The 19,987-nt window shown below is 37.1% G+C and overlaps 2 protein-coding genes and 1 long non-coding RNA gene across 5 annotated transcripts in view; 1 reads left to right on the top strand and 2 right to left on the bottom strand.

The window, feature by feature from the left end:
- Window positions 1–1,980: 1,980 nt before the first annotated feature.
- Window positions 1,981–7,914, bottom strand: LOC147754004 (uncharacterized). The gene is made up of 3 exons (XR_015310350.1): window positions 4,747–7,914; window positions 4,086–4,174; window positions 1,981–2,373 (listed from the first exon to the last, which is right to left on the bottom strand). It is a non-coding gene; the product is annotated as an uncharacterized LOC147754004 (long non-coding RNA).
- Window positions 7,915–11,778: 3,864 nt separating this feature from the next.
- nAChRbeta1 (nicotinic acetylcholine receptor beta1) overlaps window positions 11,779–19,987 on the bottom strand; it is a 20,907-nt gene continuing 12,698 nt past the window's right edge. Inside the window, exons 2-7 of the mRNA XM_022830517.2 lie at window positions 19,658–19,794; window positions 18,933–18,977; window positions 17,584–17,693; window positions 16,625–17,350; window positions 13,000–13,330; window positions 11,779–12,007 (exon numbers count right to left, since the gene is read on the bottom strand). Coding sequence (XP_022686252.2) covers window positions 11,837–12,007; window positions 13,000–13,330; window positions 16,625–17,350; window positions 17,584–17,693; window positions 18,933–18,977; window positions 19,658–19,794 — 1,520 coding nt within the window. The 3' untranslated portion in view covers window positions 11,779–11,836. The remainder of the gene's footprint in view (window positions 12,008–12,999; window positions 13,331–16,624; window positions 17,351–17,583; window positions 17,694–18,932; window positions 18,978–19,657; window positions 19,795–19,987) is intronic.
- The window catches only part of LOC111258901 (acetylcholine receptor subunit alpha-like 1), a 71,240-nt gene continuing 63,184 nt past the window's right edge, over window positions 11,932–19,987 (top strand). The window contains exon 1 of one of the 3 annotated variants that reach the window (XM_022830469.2): window positions 11,932–12,017. In XM_022830469.2, coding sequence (XP_022686204.1) covers window positions 11,979–12,017 — 39 coding nt within the window. In that variant the 5' untranslated portion in view covers window positions 11,932–11,978. Of the gene's footprint in view, window positions 12,018–16,887; window positions 16,923–19,987 lie in introns of those variants that run through there. The other 2 variants (XM_022830497.2, XM_022830505.2) reach the window with 2 other exon arrangements.

The raw sequence follows: 19,987 nt of genomic DNA, 5'->3' as shown, positions 1-19,987 counted from the left end.
AATTGCTTTTTTCATATCAACAAACATCAAATTCCTTATCTTTCTTGGAAGGCGTCAAGTACTGTTTGAAGTGCGTTTACATGTTAACTACAGTACTGACAAAAAACAACTCAGATTCTATTTTAGGATGGTGAGTAAGATCAATATATTTAAGTACTTGGTAAATCTGCTTTAATCGTTCCCGAAAGCCGCAAAATACTAGTTTTATAATGTAGCAGGGTGTAATCTCTTCACCATATAATGGTAACTGCTGTACCATTCAGATCTTTCTTCACGACCCAAATTGATGGGTGGTTACCTATTGCGCCATTTCACGTTTTTTTATAATTGTATCTTTTTTGCAATATTAAAAAAAAAAAAATAATAATATTCTTAAATATTCGACCGAAAGTTAAGTTCTTTTGAACCAGTGATTATGTGTTTCCCGTATAAGTATTTTTTGGATTCATAATTAAACACTCCCAAATCATGTAATTACAACCAAAGCCTAACACATAACAAGCATAATGTACATGAAACATCAAAATTTGGAAATTAAAATTAGAATCAAAACATACATTTCAATTTTCGTTTTTCAATACGTGTTTCTTTTTTAATGACGTATAAGGTTTCATTCGAACAACCTAGAAACGATAATCAAAATTATTATTATTATTATTATGAATACAGGGTTTATTTTGGAGATCGTCTGAACTTCGTGAGGTCTCTCTCCTTTATCTCGCTTTAAAAAGACTCTCAGAATATTTTAATAATCTTGGAATTTTAAATATAATTGCCTAAAGGATATTGACTGAAAAAAATTTATTTCTCAAACAGTAATTATATTACGATATTCTATAAAAAAAAAAAAAAACGGTTGGACCGATAGCAATACATCCTTGAGATAAGCGATAAAATTAAAAAAAAAAAACGTTTTTAAGGCACGAAAAACTATCCGTTGAATGTGGCGTGAACATATAGATTCTGTTCTTTTTTTTTTTAGTACTAAATTATCTCATTCAAATTGCTCGGAAAATGCCAACGGAACTGATGAAAAATTTGGCAAGTTGATATCGGAGTCGTAATGCAAATATTAATTATTGAGATAAAATCTTGTCCGTGAAGTCTCGGTAGTGTATGGTGATAGGTCTATAATCATTAAAGTATTGGAAATCAAAAAGAAAGTACTTTAAGAATAACTGAATCGTTAACAGTGGACAACGTAAAGCCCTCTCGAGCATGGTGCGTCTTCACTATATCAATTCATGACTGTCAGTTGGCTAGTGTAAAATTTTAGGCCAATGTTGAAAAGTGAAAAAAGTTTTTAAAATTCATAATTATACAGGTCAATAAACGGTAGCCGCGGATTTTGTAAAACCGAAAAAGGAGCTGTAGATGCCCCTTTTGTTGCATTGTGAAACAAACGGCCTTATGCATGATCTCAACATCAAAGAAGCGTTTTGTTGTCTTTCTGTTGAAATTGAGTGAAATAAAGAAATACAATCGAATTAATTGTATATCTACACACCGTTCTTCTGAACGCCATAAAAAAAACTATGCCGTAAATTATGAAAGTACAATTAATGATTGTTGAAAAATGTGTATATTATACATATTTTGGTTAAGGAACAACATTATTCACGAATGCAGCTAGGTAAAAGATGAATTACAGTTTTGTGAGGTGTCATGTTGGGTATTTTCGCTAAATATATATGGAGCAAAAGTGTGTCGTAATAAATACAATTCTAGATTAAGACCGACCTAAACGCTTCAGACGTAACGTAAAAAACATGCACAGATAATAATATGATAATAGAGTACATAAATAATTGTTACCATTGTTTATCTTTTAACACGCCATTTTCAGGTGCAACTTATGGGCAAAGCTTCGCATAATTTACTATTTTTCAAAACTGTTAGTGTCGTATTGATCGATCCAGCTACATACTAACTAAACGTAACATACGTTGTATATGAACGCTAAAAGGAAAACAAGCTTAATTTTAGATAGATACATTTTTATTGTTATCGTTATTATAATAATTTCTATACTGTTTCATTCAACTTCAGTATCAGGCGCTGTGCGATATAGATATACTACTGTATCATCCGTAGTAATGTTACCATAATAATTACTATTAGTTGGTAGTAATAGTACCTCTATTCTAGTTTATTATTACACAAATGAATACTTATACGTGAAATCATGTTGATAACAGTACGCTGTTGTGTTTCTATTCTACTGAAGTGGGTAAGTAGTATTCGAGCCGCCGTCGATGCATCGTCCAGCCGCACCCGCTACCCTTGTCGCCATCATTCGAATAGTCGATTGTTGTGCCATGCACCTCTGTGCCATGCCTTCCACTTCTCATCGTTCTTATTTCCAGTTCAGCTCTGAAAAATTGATTAACTTCCATAATCTAACTGATCCATTGTGATAAATGATTTAGCGCCAGTAATGTGTGTTATAAAAAGAAATTATGAATCTATACTTAAATGTTCATTGTTTTTAACGGGAACGGCATGACCGGTGAGGTGGCGACCGCGCCAAGCTGAGGCGGGACACGCTGGGTCGAGCGACCATCCGAGACGTGAGCAGTGCCTTGAATCAATCGTAGCGATATTGAGCAGTACCGAGTACCGGTATTTTTCCCGTATGCGCGCACCTAATACGTTTGCGTGCTAGTACAAAAGTGACACTGCAGATCATTGTATGCCATAGGTATACACCATATACGCAGCCAGTTATTTAATAACAAGCCTGTTACAAAAAGGACGATCTCTGAGCACAGGCCGAGCTTGGAGCAAAGAAAATACAGCTTTGAAATTTTTTACTGCTTGCAGTAATTGGACAATAACAAAAAGGTAATTTGATAAAATGAAATTGACGGCTAAGATAAAAATAATCAATATCAGTATGCGTGTCCGAAATTACTTTGTATAGAAAGTGTTTTAGCACTGTTCATGACTAGCTTGATTTTCGTTTACCTTTTTTAGATGCTTTAATTTCCAGTTAATCTAATTTCTACAAACACTCCGTTCCTGAGCACCAACGAAATCGAAACATAGAAAAAATTATCGCCCAGCATATTATTTTTCTTGAATAGCGTCTGCTAAATATGGCGATATTAATTTGATGTGAATGAAATCTCGCGTATACGTTAGAACTGTTTGCGCTAAACTGAGTTTTATAAATATTCACATAGTACGCGCACTTTGTCGCCACTGAAATTTTAACCGTAATACAATAGGGTCCCGCGACGTAGTACAATTTAGACATGTTGAATCAAATTGCTGCTCTATATACTACATGGGTTCAAATATCACGTTGAAATCGGCTTTAAGCCTCGCTGTGTCCTGTTTGTTAACTTGAAATTATTACATAACAACATGTTCATTAGGTAAAGCCAACTTGCTTTAAAAGCAGTAGACTTCTCTAGAAGAGCGAATGCATCCCTAGGAGTGTCGAATCAAGCTGTCTCACATCACAGCGATAGCCACGATGCAATGAGTCCAGTTCCCATCAGTTTTCTTCTTCGATCATTAACTTTCATTGACCGCTATTAGCTATTTTGGTATTATCACATATAATATTTAAATATAAAAGCTTGCATTTTAATAAAGGTGACTGCGGTGTTTCTTTTCTTTTTCTGCTTCTATTAATTCATTAGCTGTATCAGCTGAACCAATTTCCCACAATGAATAGCGTGGTGTCTTAGAGTGTGAGGGTTTACGTTTTCCTGGTTGGGCGCCCAATCATTGATCTTACACATAGTCGAGCTTTGTGGTGCTCTTTGTGTACATATTCCCTTGTAGTTGTATTTAGTAAATAATAACAATAATTATCAGCCTGGCAGGCATGCTTATTACCTTTCCAATCTCTGCTACTGCTTCGTTTCTACAAGGTGCAGTTGCTACTGGAAAGGCTGTATTAACACGAGCACACGAATCTATCGTTCTTTCCTTTTTCATAGTCTTCCATAACAGATATCTACATTTCTACGTCTTCACCTTCAAAATATACTTCTTTATGTACAACCACTGCAAGCCTGGGGCATAAAATAGGTGAATTCAGGAGGGACTGATTTGACCTTGCCCATACGTACGGGTGAAGGCGGATGAAGTGTGGAGCCCACTGGTAAACTGGAACTAGTGCCCCGGAATTGCCGAGCTGCCAAGTTGCACACCATAGCCGCTGAAAAAAGAGGGAGAGAAAAGGGGCACCTGCGTTGACCACGAATCTATATATCTATCTATGCCTCTTGCCTGCCTAACTGCTGAGCTCTTCTTCTGAGTGTAGATTATTACTTGAAGAGTATATCCAGGCGCAGTGGAGTTGAGCTGCCAATGGTAACGGTGTCCACAGAGTTGAAGTGATATAGCGCCCTTAAGAGCGGGAAACCACTTTGCTGTAGGTACAAATGTACAAAATGCGTTTCCAGGAGAGCCCTCGATTAAGCACCGCCTCTTAAGACAAGGTGTGACTTCTCCGGACATTAGCACAGCACAGTAGCAGCTGTACTTATTGCGAACAAGCAAGCGGATCCAGTCTCTTTCGATGCAACTTGAGACGCTACGTTTAGGCCTTCGGTCCGTTCGTCACCAAGTGACATTCTCTAGCAAGGTTCTTCTTAACGATAATGATGCCGTCGTTATGGGAGCTTCTGGCACCGATTTACTAATAGTTTAGGGCCGACAATCCCTATGGCTTGGATATTATAAGCAATTTGTTAACTCATATACTACTGTATGCTATTTAACACTTACAATTATGACCGTGTAGTTTGTTCCAGTATTTACAACAGAGCACTGCCCTTCCAGAAGATGTAAACTGGAGCGGAAGAGCTATCGCACGGTCCAGGTAATGTTGTAGTTCAGAGACATCACGTCGCTGCTTGTCTGTGTGTCTACTGCTTCTACTATGTTTAGGTGGCCTTGTTTAATGTTTAAATATATCGCAGTAAGGGAAACTACTGTTGGCCTTGCGTGTTAGTGCTCCTCTGTTTCCCCTTGCTTATGCTTGCTGGCTTATTGTTGTTGATATTGTTTTCATTTTTCATACTATACTTATGTTGCTGTCAATGTTGTTGCAGTTGCTGCTGTTGATGATACCAATATTCTCGTTACTGTTGTTTCGCTTTAATTTATTATATTTATCGTGTTAGGCTGTTTATTCGTATATACTTAGTCTCCTTTTTCTTTATTGTAGTAATCATTATTCATGTTACTGACTATCTACAGATAAATTGACAAGCTCACATATAGCGTGAACTTGTCGGACAAGCTGCCATGGAGTTGCAAATGGCGACAGACCGCCGCTGGCGCTGCTACGGTCTCTGCCGCTTCGGATTTTACAGATAATCGTTAAAAGAGGTTAGGTGGTTGGACATAGCTCTCCAATGGACGCCCAGGAATACTGTCCATCAGCGGTCTACGTTTCGTCATGTGTCAAGCTGTTATATAACCACCATCGTCATTTCCTTCAATATATAATGCGTAGTGGTTTTGTTCGAACGAAATTCCTAATCAGTTTTATTATCTGAATCGTCCATTTGTCATAGAGGAGGGATCATTTTTATAAATTTTGTTAAAGCTACTTACAGTCGTCTTCATTTACATCACACATTTTATATGTTCGGTGTGCTTTCAATTTGAAAATGAACTTTCCATCTCAACAGCAAAGCGGTTAGCAACTAAATTTCTTCAAATGTTCAATCGCCTTCGGTCACTGCGGATGCAGACTGCCAAATAACTTCCCGTTTTACCTCCGAAAGGCGATGCAAGGAATTGAAAATAATAACTGTCCTAATAATAGTCATAACAGCTTTATCATCGATATAAATACCCGTAATTCATCACTGAGTCGTTTGGCATTCAATATTATCAGATAAACTAGCACAATAGATACCGTCCGTTTGATCGAGGTCCGACTAACCCGACAGTCATTGTCATCATTAGATTCATAATTATCACCATTGCTATGTAATATTGTGTTAGTCATTAATTACCTATTCTGCCTCTAGTATTTTGTTGTCATATGTCACTTCCTCATGGAGAACACCTCGATGACTTTCACGACTGCTGTTATAATTGCTACTTTTCATATCATCATGATCAAGCGTACCGTTAGAATAATTCCATTCATAAATATTCTTCATCGTTAATAATGGGGATCGCAATAAGGACTATAGCAATAGTCCTTAAAGCGCACGCGTTCTTAAATTTGTCAAGCGATCAATCGTTTATTACATTCGTTTGCACGCACTAGACAAACAGTCACACACTATCGCTTTCATTAAGAGTCGTCATTATTATTGGAGTTGGTTATAATAAGTAACAACCGCCATCATTAATAATAATAAGGGAAATGACGGGAGTTTAACATTATTAGTAGTGGTATTATTTGACGGCCAGCTTTGTTAGCCAGTATTGCCATCTTACTCTTCATTTAGAAAATAGCTGCAGAATAATCGGCTAAGGGAATACGGAGCATTAACCATCAACAATAAGCATCGGGCCCAGCTAAGTACATGGGTATGCCCGCTATTGCCTCGTAAAGCATTTGTTCCTTAATGGCACATCTAATGCCGTGGTGGTATTTAACAACGGGCGAATAATCTGTCACGTAGGAAAACACCCCGGCAGCAGGGTGTCGTCTATTGCCTCTATGATCAGCATTTTTTTTATTTCGAAAGGACCTTGGTACGTTGTAGTGAGTCTACGATTCAAAAGAGTGTGTCTTGAATGGAATATATAAACCCACTAACAGATTACACAATAAACAATATACTAGTTTTTGTGTTCAAAGCTGTGCTACTTGTGACACCTAGAATTGCAGCACTGCATAATAAACGGCTCTAGAAACGAAGTTTGTGTTCAACAGTTCGGATAATCATTGACAAACGTGAGGTAACAAATTACAAGGATGTCTTTCAAAATGGCTCTTTCGCTTTTACGAATAAAGTAAAAAAGAGTTTTTGGCGTTCCGCTAAATGTAGCGTTAGTGCTTTATGTTTCGTTCAGCAAGTATAAACATAATGTGATCTCCTGTCAGCTTAAAATGACCTAGAAATTACTTTGAAATGTTCTGGTTCACACACAGTCTAATATGCAGAAAAATCAAAGTGAACCCACTGAGCAGACAAATGTGCACAGCTAAAATATTAAATTCTGTACAGTTTGATATAGGCTAAAAATTATCTGTAGGCTCAGCGTCCTTTGAATGCGATGGACGATTAAATTATTATTGATTATTAGTCCTAATAACTATGGCTTTCACAAAAATCATCACTTATGTGTAGAGTAATCCGCAATAGATGTTTTTACGTGCTGATTTTACTCTGTTTTCTAATCTTGATAACCTATTTGCTCTGATAGCGTTTACAGAGGTGATTACAGGTGTTATCTGCTATTACTATTCTTTAAGGCGACTTTATTCCGTGAAAGTTCACAGATAAGAGTTAGGTATCTTTTGCCTAAGTTTGCTGTTGGTACTCGTAGATTTTAGTTTTTTTTATGTGCTATGCAATTTTTGTTTTGCAGCATTAGCTATATCAATAATATGCCGTAGTTAATGCGATGAGGAAACGCGACCAGAATGGTGCTATGAGGCAAAGCGTGGCAGGTAAATTAACTTAAACTGGATGGAAATGTCACTGGTAATGCGTAACACTTAATCGTTTTCAAAAGTGCTGCATTTTTATTCATATATATCACGGTGAATCCTGTAGCTTGGCCGCCGAACTTTTGAGTCATGCGTTAGTTCCGTATCCCTCTGGTCGGAACTGCTGTCAACTCAATGAATGGCTTGTACTTATGACATGCTCTTCGTAATACTCCGTTCCGGTTGTTACCTAAATGTGATTATTTATTACTGAATATATATGCGCATGGCTAGCACGTGTCTTGCAATTCCTTTATTGATGTCTCTTAATATATATATATATATATATATATATATATATATATATATATTTGCTCCGAGATGCGATATATGCATACACGCATCGCGTCAAATAAAGCCCCATATATATATATGTATATATGCCGCATATTGAGACACCAAATTGTAAATCGCGTCGTTCAAGACTATATTTTTGTGGCAGTTGTAGCATTTGATAACGTTGCCCAATGCTTCTATGAATCTTAATATTTCGGCGACGAATAGAGCAACGCTTGTAGCAGGATCGTCGTTTTTGCCTAGAAGTTAGGCAGCACGTAATTTAGTGCTGCATAACAGTCACCTTGATCGGAACTTAGTCTTGTTTACTGCAAACTGATCAATAAATAGCGGCGCACCTAAAAAACACAGTCTTACACTTAATTTGTGCTTTAGTCTTCTTTGTAATCAGAAACGGAAGATAGATAGAATTTGGATCGCTCTCCGAACAAGGATATACGCAAAGAATAAACTTCAGCAAACCATAGGGCTAACCAAGTTGACCTCGAATACGTAATTTGCATTATCTTAGCATTTATAGTACAAGGCTGTTACTTCAAGCAACAATTACATGAATGGATTGCATATCGAAATGTTCTTAACGATCAGCGCGCAACTCGGGACTTATATAATATAGTTCGTGCGTTGCGCCTTTAATTTTTACTGTTGTGAAGGGAATGTGCACGCTAGTTATTGAAACAAGCAGGATTGAATATTAAAGATACATTTAGATGTATGGACCATTTGGTCTTCGCAATTGGTCTAGAATTTTATGAGGTCAATATATACTTATGGATAATGTATATTCAAGTATAACGTATGACGAGTCGCCAAATAAGAGAAAAAGATCTGTTTAACCAGTTCTTTCGGTACAGAATTGGTGAGCTGCCTTTTATCAGCTATTACTGTATTATACATTGAGGCCAATATCAAGGAGTATGAATGTTATTCTGTTATACTTTTCGTTATATGAAAATAAAAAATAAACAAGATTAAGCGTCTGAGCATCTAGTATTGGGCGAATTAAGATATATACGGGAAAAGTAAATGAAAAATTGATCAAAATACTACTCTATAAATACGATGACCTTATAAGGCAATCATAGCAAATGGTAAGGTTGAAAAGCCGTATAACGAACCTTTGGGAAGCACTAGAGCAACCAGTGGAGAAGTCGTGAAGAAATTAGATCAGTTGTTTATCATTGTAGATCCTCCAATGCGCATAGTTGTCACCGTGGTGCGTATAACTAACTGTTGCTGGTGTAAATGTCTGTGTAAAATTGTCATGTCTGTAATCGTATCATTCATTGTCTAAATGTTCATCTTGTCATATGCATTTGCTGTGGGAACAATAGTAGTATTTACTTTTGTCTGATGTACTGTAATTTGGGGGCGGACCCGTTGACCGTGCGGCTCTGCCGGGAAGGACAGACCAACACGCTGCTGCTCTTCAGCTGCACGTAGAATTGAGTGTTTAGATTATAATTATCAACAATAATAGCAAGACAGCACCAGTCTATGGCGGCGGATTCAGGCCATGACAGTGTAAATCTTAGACAGTCTTTAGCGGTATTCTCCCTTTCTCTAATCGTCGTCGCAGCTTTTATCATTCGAACGTAGCTGACATATTGTTATCTGATGAGCTGACATTATTACTAAGACTGTTCAATAACCTTTATTAATTGTATTAACAACAATAATAATGATGGTAGGAATAGTATTAATGCTACTATATTATTATAGCATTATTTAACTCTAGGTTATAATAGCTGCACTGTTCACTTGAGTGGTACTTGTTATTCATCGTAACTGGGTCTGCAGTACCTTCTGCAGTGGCTTTCTTTTTTTGTTTAATACCAAGTTGGTTGCCTTTGACAAGGTTGTTTGCTTGATAGTATTATTCCTATATGTATATAGTGTAATATAGTTAATAATAATGTTCCTACTTATACACATCACTGTTGTTAGCTTGTTATTATTAACCATTAATTATGAACATAATCAGCAGCAGCCAAAGAAGACTACTTATAGTATTAACAATAGTAGCAGTTATGCAACACACACAATTGTAATAAGTAACATGGACGTAAGTTCCCGTTGTTATTACGTAGTTTGTCAAATACTACTAGTACAATCTTGGGGGGCAGTTGCTGCTAGCGCGGACTACACCGAACGATGGTGGCTGATAGTTGCCGTAGCAGCAGTACGTCAATCTTGAATAATGAGAAAGCCGATGACTACGGTGCAATTCATTTTTCTGTTCATAAGAAAAATTTCAAGGAAGCAGTGAAAAAAGAACGACCACAAGCCTGTTTATGTAATAGAAAGTCCATAATGAAATACGTTTTTAGTTGCATATTTTAGTGCTTAGCTTTCAAACGAAATTTAAAATATCCCGAATTGAATCCCGGATTAAAATATAGGATTATGAAGTATGCCGAGTCTTCCAGATAAGGCAGGGTGTGTTGATCATAATGGAAAAGTTTTGTCTGCTATACTCGTCATGTTCTTAATATAGCGCAAAATCAGCCAAAATATGTAGTAATTCCAAATATGCAAGTAAGTATACAGTGACTTACTATATGCAGAACAATTTCTTTGGTAAAATAGAAAAGAATCCAAAATCATAGGTTACAATAATTTTGTCGTTACTATATGAAAATATTGCTGCCTTGTTGAAAATATTGAAACCTTAGTTGTTGTTGTATATTATTCATTAATAAGACCACGAACTACTTATGCTTGCTGGACATGTAATTAGCAGATGGAAACAGGCTTGAATCGGATACAGAAAAATTTTACAGAAACCAGCCTATTTAGTATGCAGTCATGTTTATATGTTCACTTTACATTTGCTCCGACTCGATTTTAACGTTGTCACTAAGGAAATATCTAACAAAGTTGATATAAGTGCCTGTCACACTATCGGAAATCCATTAGTAGCGGGCATCATCTTTAATGATGGTATCCTACAAATTTCCCTCGGGCGTAACCTGTAGCTGCTAAATAATAATAATATCAGATTCCTCTGTTATGTGCCAAAGCTGAAGGTTTTCATGCTGCTAAACTGTTTTGCCATACATGGTGGCTCGTAATTCCGATGGGTCAAACTCGTCGATATTTCGAAAACTGATTTCGTCGATAGGTAGAGTTCCCATTAGGTCATTCCATTTGAGTATTACCTTCATTTGGCTCTGTACGTTTTTAACAGAATTGATGGGATTAGCGAAGAATAGATTTGTAACATTCCATCAGATTTCGTTTCCTAATTAATATATGCGTTAGGTGTTTACAGTGGTATCCCATTGTCGTTTGTATTTTCTATTGTCCTTAATTTTTTTTTTTATATTCTTCGCATTTCTTGTATAGATTTGTATATTCAGTTTAGCTTGGTTTAGTTATATTAAGCTTTTATGTAAGACCGTTAGTCGGCTTATTTTAATGAGAAGGCACTCTTCTTACCTTTCAAGGGAACTTCCCAACGGCCATAGGTCTACCATCTCTCTGTTTTTGTATTGGAGTTTGACATGGATACCTACTAACAAGAGTTTTCTCAAGAATAAGTCTAAATTCGGACCTATTCTTATTTGCCAATAAAGGGCACGCTTCCAGTAACATCATCGACTGCACTTTTCAGTTAAACTAGCACTGCCATAATATCCAACAGTGCACCAAAGAGAACGCCAACCATATGCCGTTGAGTGCTTTTTGAGCCGGTTAACACGATGAAGGCATTTGAGCTAGTGGATGAACACCAGCGCCCAGAAGTTGCGTTGCTGCTCTCTCTGTCGTCTTCTTTCCCCTTTGTCCCCCGAACGCCGGACATATGAGCGACTCGGTCCATAAAAGAGGTATGTATGCATTGACCACCGACCCTGCTGTTTGTGCCGCTGTTATCAGCGGTAATCGTGCCGCCGATCATGCAGTAGATTTCTTATGCATTGCTATCACCTTGTCTTGATCAACGTACTGGAAAATGTGTGGTGCGTCAAGCAGAATACCCATTGTGCCTGCTGCAGTTACTGCAAAAAAGATGTAAAGCTGCAGACGGTCGATTACCATGGCTACGTATTTCCAGTCCTCCCGGATCTGCAAAACGGTAACAAGCCAAGAAAACGCTACTATTAGAAATCAGAAAAACATGGGTGTAATCTAACTTGACGTTATTGAAAGGATCCTACTTTACGATAATGTACCTTGGGATAAAGTAATATGCGATTATATTACCATGCTGCTAAGCAGATATTCACTAATAACTACTTTGCTTTTTGATTTCTATATCTTAAGTAGTTTCGCTTCCGACTACCCAGCGAATTTTAAACCGCTACTTAAAAACATCTTCAAAAATGAATAAGAATAGCCTTCTAATAATATAATATTAGAAACTGCGTACTGGCGCAGATATGCAAGGCAATATTTTTCAAGATCCCATGTTAGCCTTTGCGGACAGTTGCAGCTATATGTTCGTGTTACAAATGGAGCAGGTGCCATCTCTCTATTCTAGCAAAGTTCACCATCAGTGATGTTTGAAAGTACGTTTCTGTATTTATTGTTTCATCAATTTTCTTATATATATATATATATTTTTTTTTTCTTTTTTTAAAATTTAGCTTGCATATGTAAATGACAAAGGTGTAAATGGATAAATAATGATGATGGTGATTATGATACAAAATGATAGGTGAAAAGCGAACAAAGTCTGATTATACAACTGGCAAGCCGCGAGAGGTTCTATTTTAACACAATTTTTAGTTAATCCATTTTGAGAGAAAGGAAAATTAGTTGCGGTACCGTTATTTACATGAACTATCTTCGGAATTTGTTAGTTTTGATGACTAATATCATTATGTTCATCTGATTCGATGAATATGTCAGAGAGCATCGTATGACATCTGACACAAAAAAAATTACTGTGCTTCTGAGAAGGTCTTATGCCTTTAGATCATCAAATATGGCAAAAGTGCTTCTTAACCTAACCTCAAACTCAACCTAACACATGTTGTGTAAATTAGGATCGCATATAATTTTCCCATAAGATTTGATGGACTACATATTGTTGCCCCTTGGGTTAGATCTAATACCTGAATGTATTCATCCTCGCATCGTAGGTGTTCAGCAATAAACTCTATAGCTTCAGTAGCCCGATAGGCCTCTGGGCTCAGGTAAAGTACGTCGGTTGAGTCCGAGTCCCTACGATTATTGGCGACATTCATATGCGGACCATGACCAACATGCGGTGGCACTTCATCATCGTTTTTCGCTCGACTTTGCGTACAGTTTGGGTAGTGGCCTACAGCAGAATGGGCCACATCAGCTAACTCAACAAAATCAGACATTTTATTTGCCTTGTCAGAGCACGGAGGGTGAAAATGATGGTGATGCACACCTAAACCTGGCATCTCCATCATCCACCTGAAAAACAAACCAGTAGAGACACATGCATTTACATGGTTGGTTATCCCTATACATTTTTTTCAGTTTTGTTGTGATCGATAATCCTTTATCGAGCAGTCAAGCGGAGACAAATGAAGTTGTGTTTATCGTATTTGCAAGCCCCAGATAGTCTCATCAGGTGTAAAACTGCTTAACAATAAGAACATTGTTTAGTTGTTTGGTTCCGTAAGAGCGATTTTTAATGGTGTGGTGGCTACAAGAACAGGCCTGATACCAAGAAAAAATGACTCATAATATTGGCACAATCAGTGATTTATTTTAATCTCGTGCAAATTCTGTGGGCACTACTAAGTAGCTGATATTTACAAGTTGACGTGTATTTACGTACTTCCAACTTCAATAGTGCGATGATTAAATTTTGTGGTTACATATTTATCAGTGTTTTCGAATGCTTTTTTAATGTCCTAGTGTTAATGTTATCTAGGTTAAACACGGAAAACCATTCATAAATTTTATATGGCTCGAGATTTTTATTTCGCATGTTTTATTTACTTTTTCGATTTCGACACCGTAGAACGATCGGAGATTGCCGAAAATGCAAACTAGAGTATACCCGAATTCACAAAGTCAAACATGTTGGATGAACATATACGAAATCAATGTTATCCTTAAAAATAAACACTCCTTCAAAACGTTGCTAGACAATGATATTGTTAGATTACTAGAATATACTAAACAACGTAGAAATTTAGATGAGCACAATGGGACACAGTAGGCTATTAAAACAAAGGATGGACTCCTTTAATTGTAAAAACATAAAAAAAAAACTCGAGCTTCCCTTTAATAAAAAGGGAAGCTCGAAAAAACATAATGTGAAGCTTAGAGAAGGTAGGGCCTCCCGTAGAGGGATGTACTTATTTTAATAAGAAAAAGCCGTTCATGTGCCAAAATGAGGGCTATTACTGTCCCATCCGAAGTTGTCGTCTGCGATATTACCTTCCCCAGTAGTATGATATGGTTGATATCAGTCTACACCTCGCCGAGAGGGCCGACTCAGAAACCCCTAAATCGCATGAAGTTAGGCGAGGAGCTGCAAGAACTCATAGATCAGCAGCATATTAATGCGACATCGGGTTATCTCAACGAACCACAGATAGACTGGGATATCTTCCGAGGACTTGGAATAGCTGAAGATGTACACGGCCTTGCAGAATTTGTAACCGAATCAATTTTTTACGACCAAAGAATCGCTCCCATACTTTGCTTTCTTTTGTGTTTCATAATTTTTCTTTAAAAATGACTCAGCTTTGGAAGTAAGGGCATAACCCTGCTGAAATCTGAAATCAGATAATTGTATTTTCGGATTCAATCTTACTCGTGATTACGCTGGAAATATCTACCTAACCCTGGCTCTAAATTATAAGAAAAGTCATCACAATGAAATCAATTATATACTCCATCCAGAATAATCCAGGCTAAATTTTATTCTTTAGGAATTGTAATAACTCAAACGAAATGTATAATCAAATGGTGGCACATCTGCAGGTTGTAAATAAGGTTTTCATACTGGTAAAAGGAACTCGCTTGCTATGTTCGAGCAAATTACTGATCAAGCCTTTATGGAAGCCAAAAGAAAGAATACGATCATATTTGTTTAAAGGAGTATTGCATAGGCTAGAAAAAATAAGCCGTCACGAGGGAGCACGCCATACTATGCCAGAGCTATAATGTATGTACTACCACATTCGCAGAAGGACCGTAATGACGTACTCTCGAAGCATAATTCATTTGAGCATTCACCACGGATAATAAAAAGGAGACTGGAATCCAGAAGAAGCGCTCCGAAGAGACATTCGACAATCAATAAGACTAAAGGAATCTCTCTGTTACCATAGAAGGACCTTATTAGAATGTTGTACTGGATGTCGGTATATGTCTAGTACACAATTGGCAACATATGAGGAATAGTCGAAAACAAACCGAACGCCAATCAAGTATTTTCGGTCCTGGTGAAGAAGCTTACTTGTAAGTGTTCATACCGCTATCGTAGATTTTAAAAGACAGTTCGGAGAAATACAGGTACCAGAAATGGTTACGGCAGGTATTGTCCTGCCAACAAAAAAAGTTTGAAGCCAGGCACCTCCAATGGGCGCCCGGTATTGTTAACTTGTGGCATGCACAAGCCTGGAACGTGTCATAGTTTAAACTATACATAAAAATGCGTATGCACAAAGACTAATATCGGACGCACAATTATTCCATCAAGCAGTACACAGCACAACTTTTCAGTTATTGAATAATCTATTTGACTAGGGCGCGCGAATGCTACAAATTTGACAGCTTCGATGCCATATATAAATTTATTTTCGAATGTCTCACGCACGCAGAGCTGCTGGGCTTCTTTTGACGCTAAGAAACCTTCTAGTGACTTCGCTTGAAATTTTCGATTTTTAAAGTTTATATAAATTGTCAAGGTTCTGAGAGTTTTAGATAATAAAGCTAGGCCGACACCTAGCTTTTGAAAAATGCGCCATTTTAAGTTTTAGATATGGGAACGCTATATAATACAACTGGCGTTAATTTTCGAACCCCCAGAATGCAATTTAGAATCTAAGTGTTAAAATATTCAGAAAACGCAGTGGACACAATGTTTTTCATGGTAAAACCTTTTAACTGGATTCTACGAACATTTTTTTATAAAATATCCTAATTTATACGGTATCAGCGTAAGATCTGAGGTTAACCAAAGGCAGGCTCCAGAAAAAGATTTGAATATAGCTGCAAGAAAAGTAGCATGTAGGCAACCAAGCTACTGTGGTTGGTTCTACGTTAGTGCGGATTTATACACAAATGCCACGAGTGTATTTTGCTTTGGAACGACAAACAGTTTGCAGGTAATAATCATATTTAGGAATATCCGTGAGAGTAAAAGGGTTTGATGAAGCCGATCGAGAAATAACTCTTAAAGTGAAGTAAAACGCAGGTAAAAACAAAAAAGCGCTGCATCAACATCTATCTCTAGCCAAGAAGCGTAGAACCTCGACTTAACAGCGTTCCTCCTAGTCGGCATACTTCGTATCTTACATCGCATGAAATATTATTATACCCATTAGATTAAGCGCAAAGCCTGCGTTTATTCATTGGGTTGTAGATACACATAAAATGTAAAAAAAAATGTGTTATATTGGCAGACCAAAGGTTTTCAGAATGTGATATCCTATTTACTAGCCAATACTACATGCACCATATTTGTCCGTTATGAAAAATTGTCATTTTACTTTACAATATACCACTAAAGGTTGGAACACTTACCTTAATCTGGTCTTGCTGGGCCTCTTCATAAAGAGTATTGTTGGCAGGTACTTAAGAAATAGGACTCTTATCCAGTTCGGCATTCTGTGCGTCCGTGGCCCGCGGAAGTTCCAGTTTATGATGATTACGGTCACCAATATTGACATGGTGTTCATAAGAAACGTGAACAACAGGTACTTGGCAATCAGTGGTAACACCAGTGACGTGGGCGGTAGGATCTTTGATACAAGCAGAAGAAACACGACAAGTGACAGCAAGATGGAAATGCCCAGGGTAACTTTCTCGCCTGCCTCAGCCGGTAAGTAGAACACAAGGATGCAAAGGAAAGAGATGAGTACGGTAGGCAGGATCAAATTTACCGTATAGAAGAGAGTTTTTCGTCGGATTGTTATATAGAAGGAAATATCGGTTTCCGTCGGTTTGCCGCTTTTGCGGTTGTCGTGTACATTGAGGAATGCTGGCACTTCGACAATATCCCACGTGCCAGATTTCCAGTAATCCGATAAGTCAACCCAGAAGTTGTCCTGCTCGAGCTTTAAGGACACTTGGTCACCATTGTAGGTCCACGAGCCGAATTTCATGACGCATTTTTGCTGATCGAAAGGGAAGTACGTCACATCGATCGTACATGAACTTTGGTAGATGGCTGGAGGCACCCACATGATTTGCCCAGTGGGGTAAATAAGTATGTTGGATTTATAGCGCACTTCGTAGTTGCCATCCGCGCTGTGAGTAAAACGACAAAGATTTTACAACGTGTTTTTAAGTTAACTGCTAAAGGGTAGATTAAGCATGAGGCGTTGTAATTTAGCTTGGTATGTCAAGCTATAGTATATAAAATTAGTCATAACATTGACAAAGACGGTGCATTCCATGTAGATGAACAGAGATTAAAACTAAATATTTTATTCTGACTCTATGTAGTACACAAAATATACGAATAAAATGTTATAACGTACTTGTTAAATAGAACAATATCAGGTTTCCACACTTTGTCCGGGGGCAGACGAAGTACTGAAATACCGCCGTAGTCAGCCTCGTCCCAACGGAGCTGGTAGTCTGACCATTTCTGCAAACAGAACTTTACATTCGATTAACAGTTCGAGGACCTAGATGTAATGCGTTCCACTGATTCATGTCTATAATTTGCTGTGTAGGGTGGATTACTTGAAAATCGAAGTGAAAGGCAATGGCTTGTGGCACAATCGGCTCTACGTTCATTTGTACTACTGAGTATAGCTTACTTGAATAGTCAGATGTTTCACATAAGCAAAGATCAAACACATAGATCGTTTCTTTTTACAAAAGTTTGAAACAGCATTTTATGTTCATAACGATTTGCTTTTCATCGGTAACCATGTAAGTAGATATAAGGAAGAAGGTTGATAATTTTCGGTGGTGATAAAAACGCCATTTATTGAAGAAACGCATAATAATTCTGATTTTTGGTCTAGTAATGTTTACCATAGGAAAAATCTAACACTAACAAAGTTGCATCAATACTGGTCATATTTTTTTTTAGAGCTTTTTTTTAGATGCGAAGTATGTTACATCAAATGAGGTCCATTTCTATACACGTTTTGCTAGTATATTTTTTATTAAATCCATGAGTTGTTCCGCATCTAAGTCGAATATTATAATGTATAAAAGATCTACGTGCACCAACAGACTGAATTTGCTTTCTGTAATATTTGCTTAACATTCATGATAAGTATTTTATCTTTGTGGTGTTTTGTATCTTCCGCTGATAAACGCTGGACGATAGTAGCATATGGGACACTCGTCTCAATAGGTCAATGTTTTTAAATTTTATTCTGTCTTAGTTTACTAACTTGTCGCAGATATGCTTTCAAGCGGAACATTTCTTGATTTGCCGCTCTCCGTTCACCCTGACTAAATCGACTCGAACAAAGCAGATGATGTGATCCATATACAGTAATCATAGGGCTTATAAATCTTAAAAAATGCATTCTGGAAGCAATCTGACTATTTGGCCTGAGATAGGCCTTAATTTTAACAAGAGTAACTGTCAGGCTATACGGCTCAATTTTAATCCAACTGGATGTAATTTTACAGGCAATCCTCCAATGAAAAAGAGCAATCCACGTAGGATTTATTCTTGTATTTCATCTCTTGTCTATTGATTTACTTATTCTAATGAACGGACATACACAAAGCCTTCCCTTCTTATGTAAAGCAGTCCCTTTTACATAAGATTATAACTATTCTTCTGTCAATAAGCAAATCCCCTAGGTAAGGGTGTCCTTATGCTGTATGTGTATTCATTCAGATCTTTTTGGGCACTTACCAGCTGTAACCAGACATTAGAAGTCATAATTTGATTTTTCTCATTCTGGAAGGAAAGTAAGAATCATAATCATTATTAAGCAATTTTACACATTGACAGACCACTAATTTTATTAAAATTATGTCCAATTTTCAAAGACTTGTACTTTGTAAAATATATCCTATAAGCAATCCAACTTGTTAGAAAGCTACAATACACTAAAAAATAGGTCCAGTTTGAACTACCCCAAAAAAATAAAGCCAAAGTGATGTTTTTAAGCGTCTAAGCCTTCTCAAACATATTCTGCTCGCCACAAATATCTATCCTAAGTCCTTCTGGGGCAGCGGAGACTTGGTGTTTTACCGCAGCTGGCTCTGTTTTTAGTTTGCGAATACATACTGTTACCAAACTTAGCCATTTCATCTTAAAATTTTAAACTTATAGCTTTGAACAGTTTAGTGTTTTAGTTTTTAACGATGCGGTTGCTACCCTTCGTAAATGATTCTACCGAAATATATGAGAAAAAACTCGTATACTAATTTTGGAGTATCTTAGAGCGAACACATGTTTCAAAATTAAGGTGGGCTAAATGTTTAAAATATTTTTTGTGATCCTGAAAAAAGCAAATTAAGGAGAATACGGATATGGAAATACTCGTATCTAATTGATTTAGCGTAGATATTGGCTTTTCTCAGCTTAAGCTGTATTTTTACTTGCGCATTGAATTAAAAGAATATACTACATACCACGTTGATAAGTTGAATAAAGGAGAGGCCGAATTCCACTTCCACAGTCATATTGAGAACCTCCACGGGCCGTATAAGTTTGTTGTAGTCGCGAAAGAGGTCTCGCACCAGTCTCTCTTCATCATCGGAGGCCCTCACTAAAAGGAAAATTGTACAAAAGTTGTACAATGAAGTAGTACTGGTTATAAAACACCTAACTGTCGAAAATTCTTTTTCTGTATAACTAATAGTGTATAGTAATTGTGTTATCGAAAAATAACCAAGTTGTGAAAATTATATTGAATAAAAGCCGTGAATTCAATTGAAGCTATAGAAGAACTGCATTTTATA

This window comes from Varroa jacobsoni, unplaced genomic scaffold (genome assembly GCF_002532875.2).
Source record: "Varroa jacobsoni isolate VJ856 unplaced genomic scaffold, vjacob_1.0 scaffold_25, whole genome shotgun sequence".
Lineage (NCBI taxonomy): Eukaryota > Metazoa > Arthropoda > Arachnida > Mesostigmata > Varroidae > Varroa > Varroa jacobsoni.
Note: the sequence above shows the minus strand (reverse complement) of the source record. Positions and strands in the feature narration are given on the sequence as shown.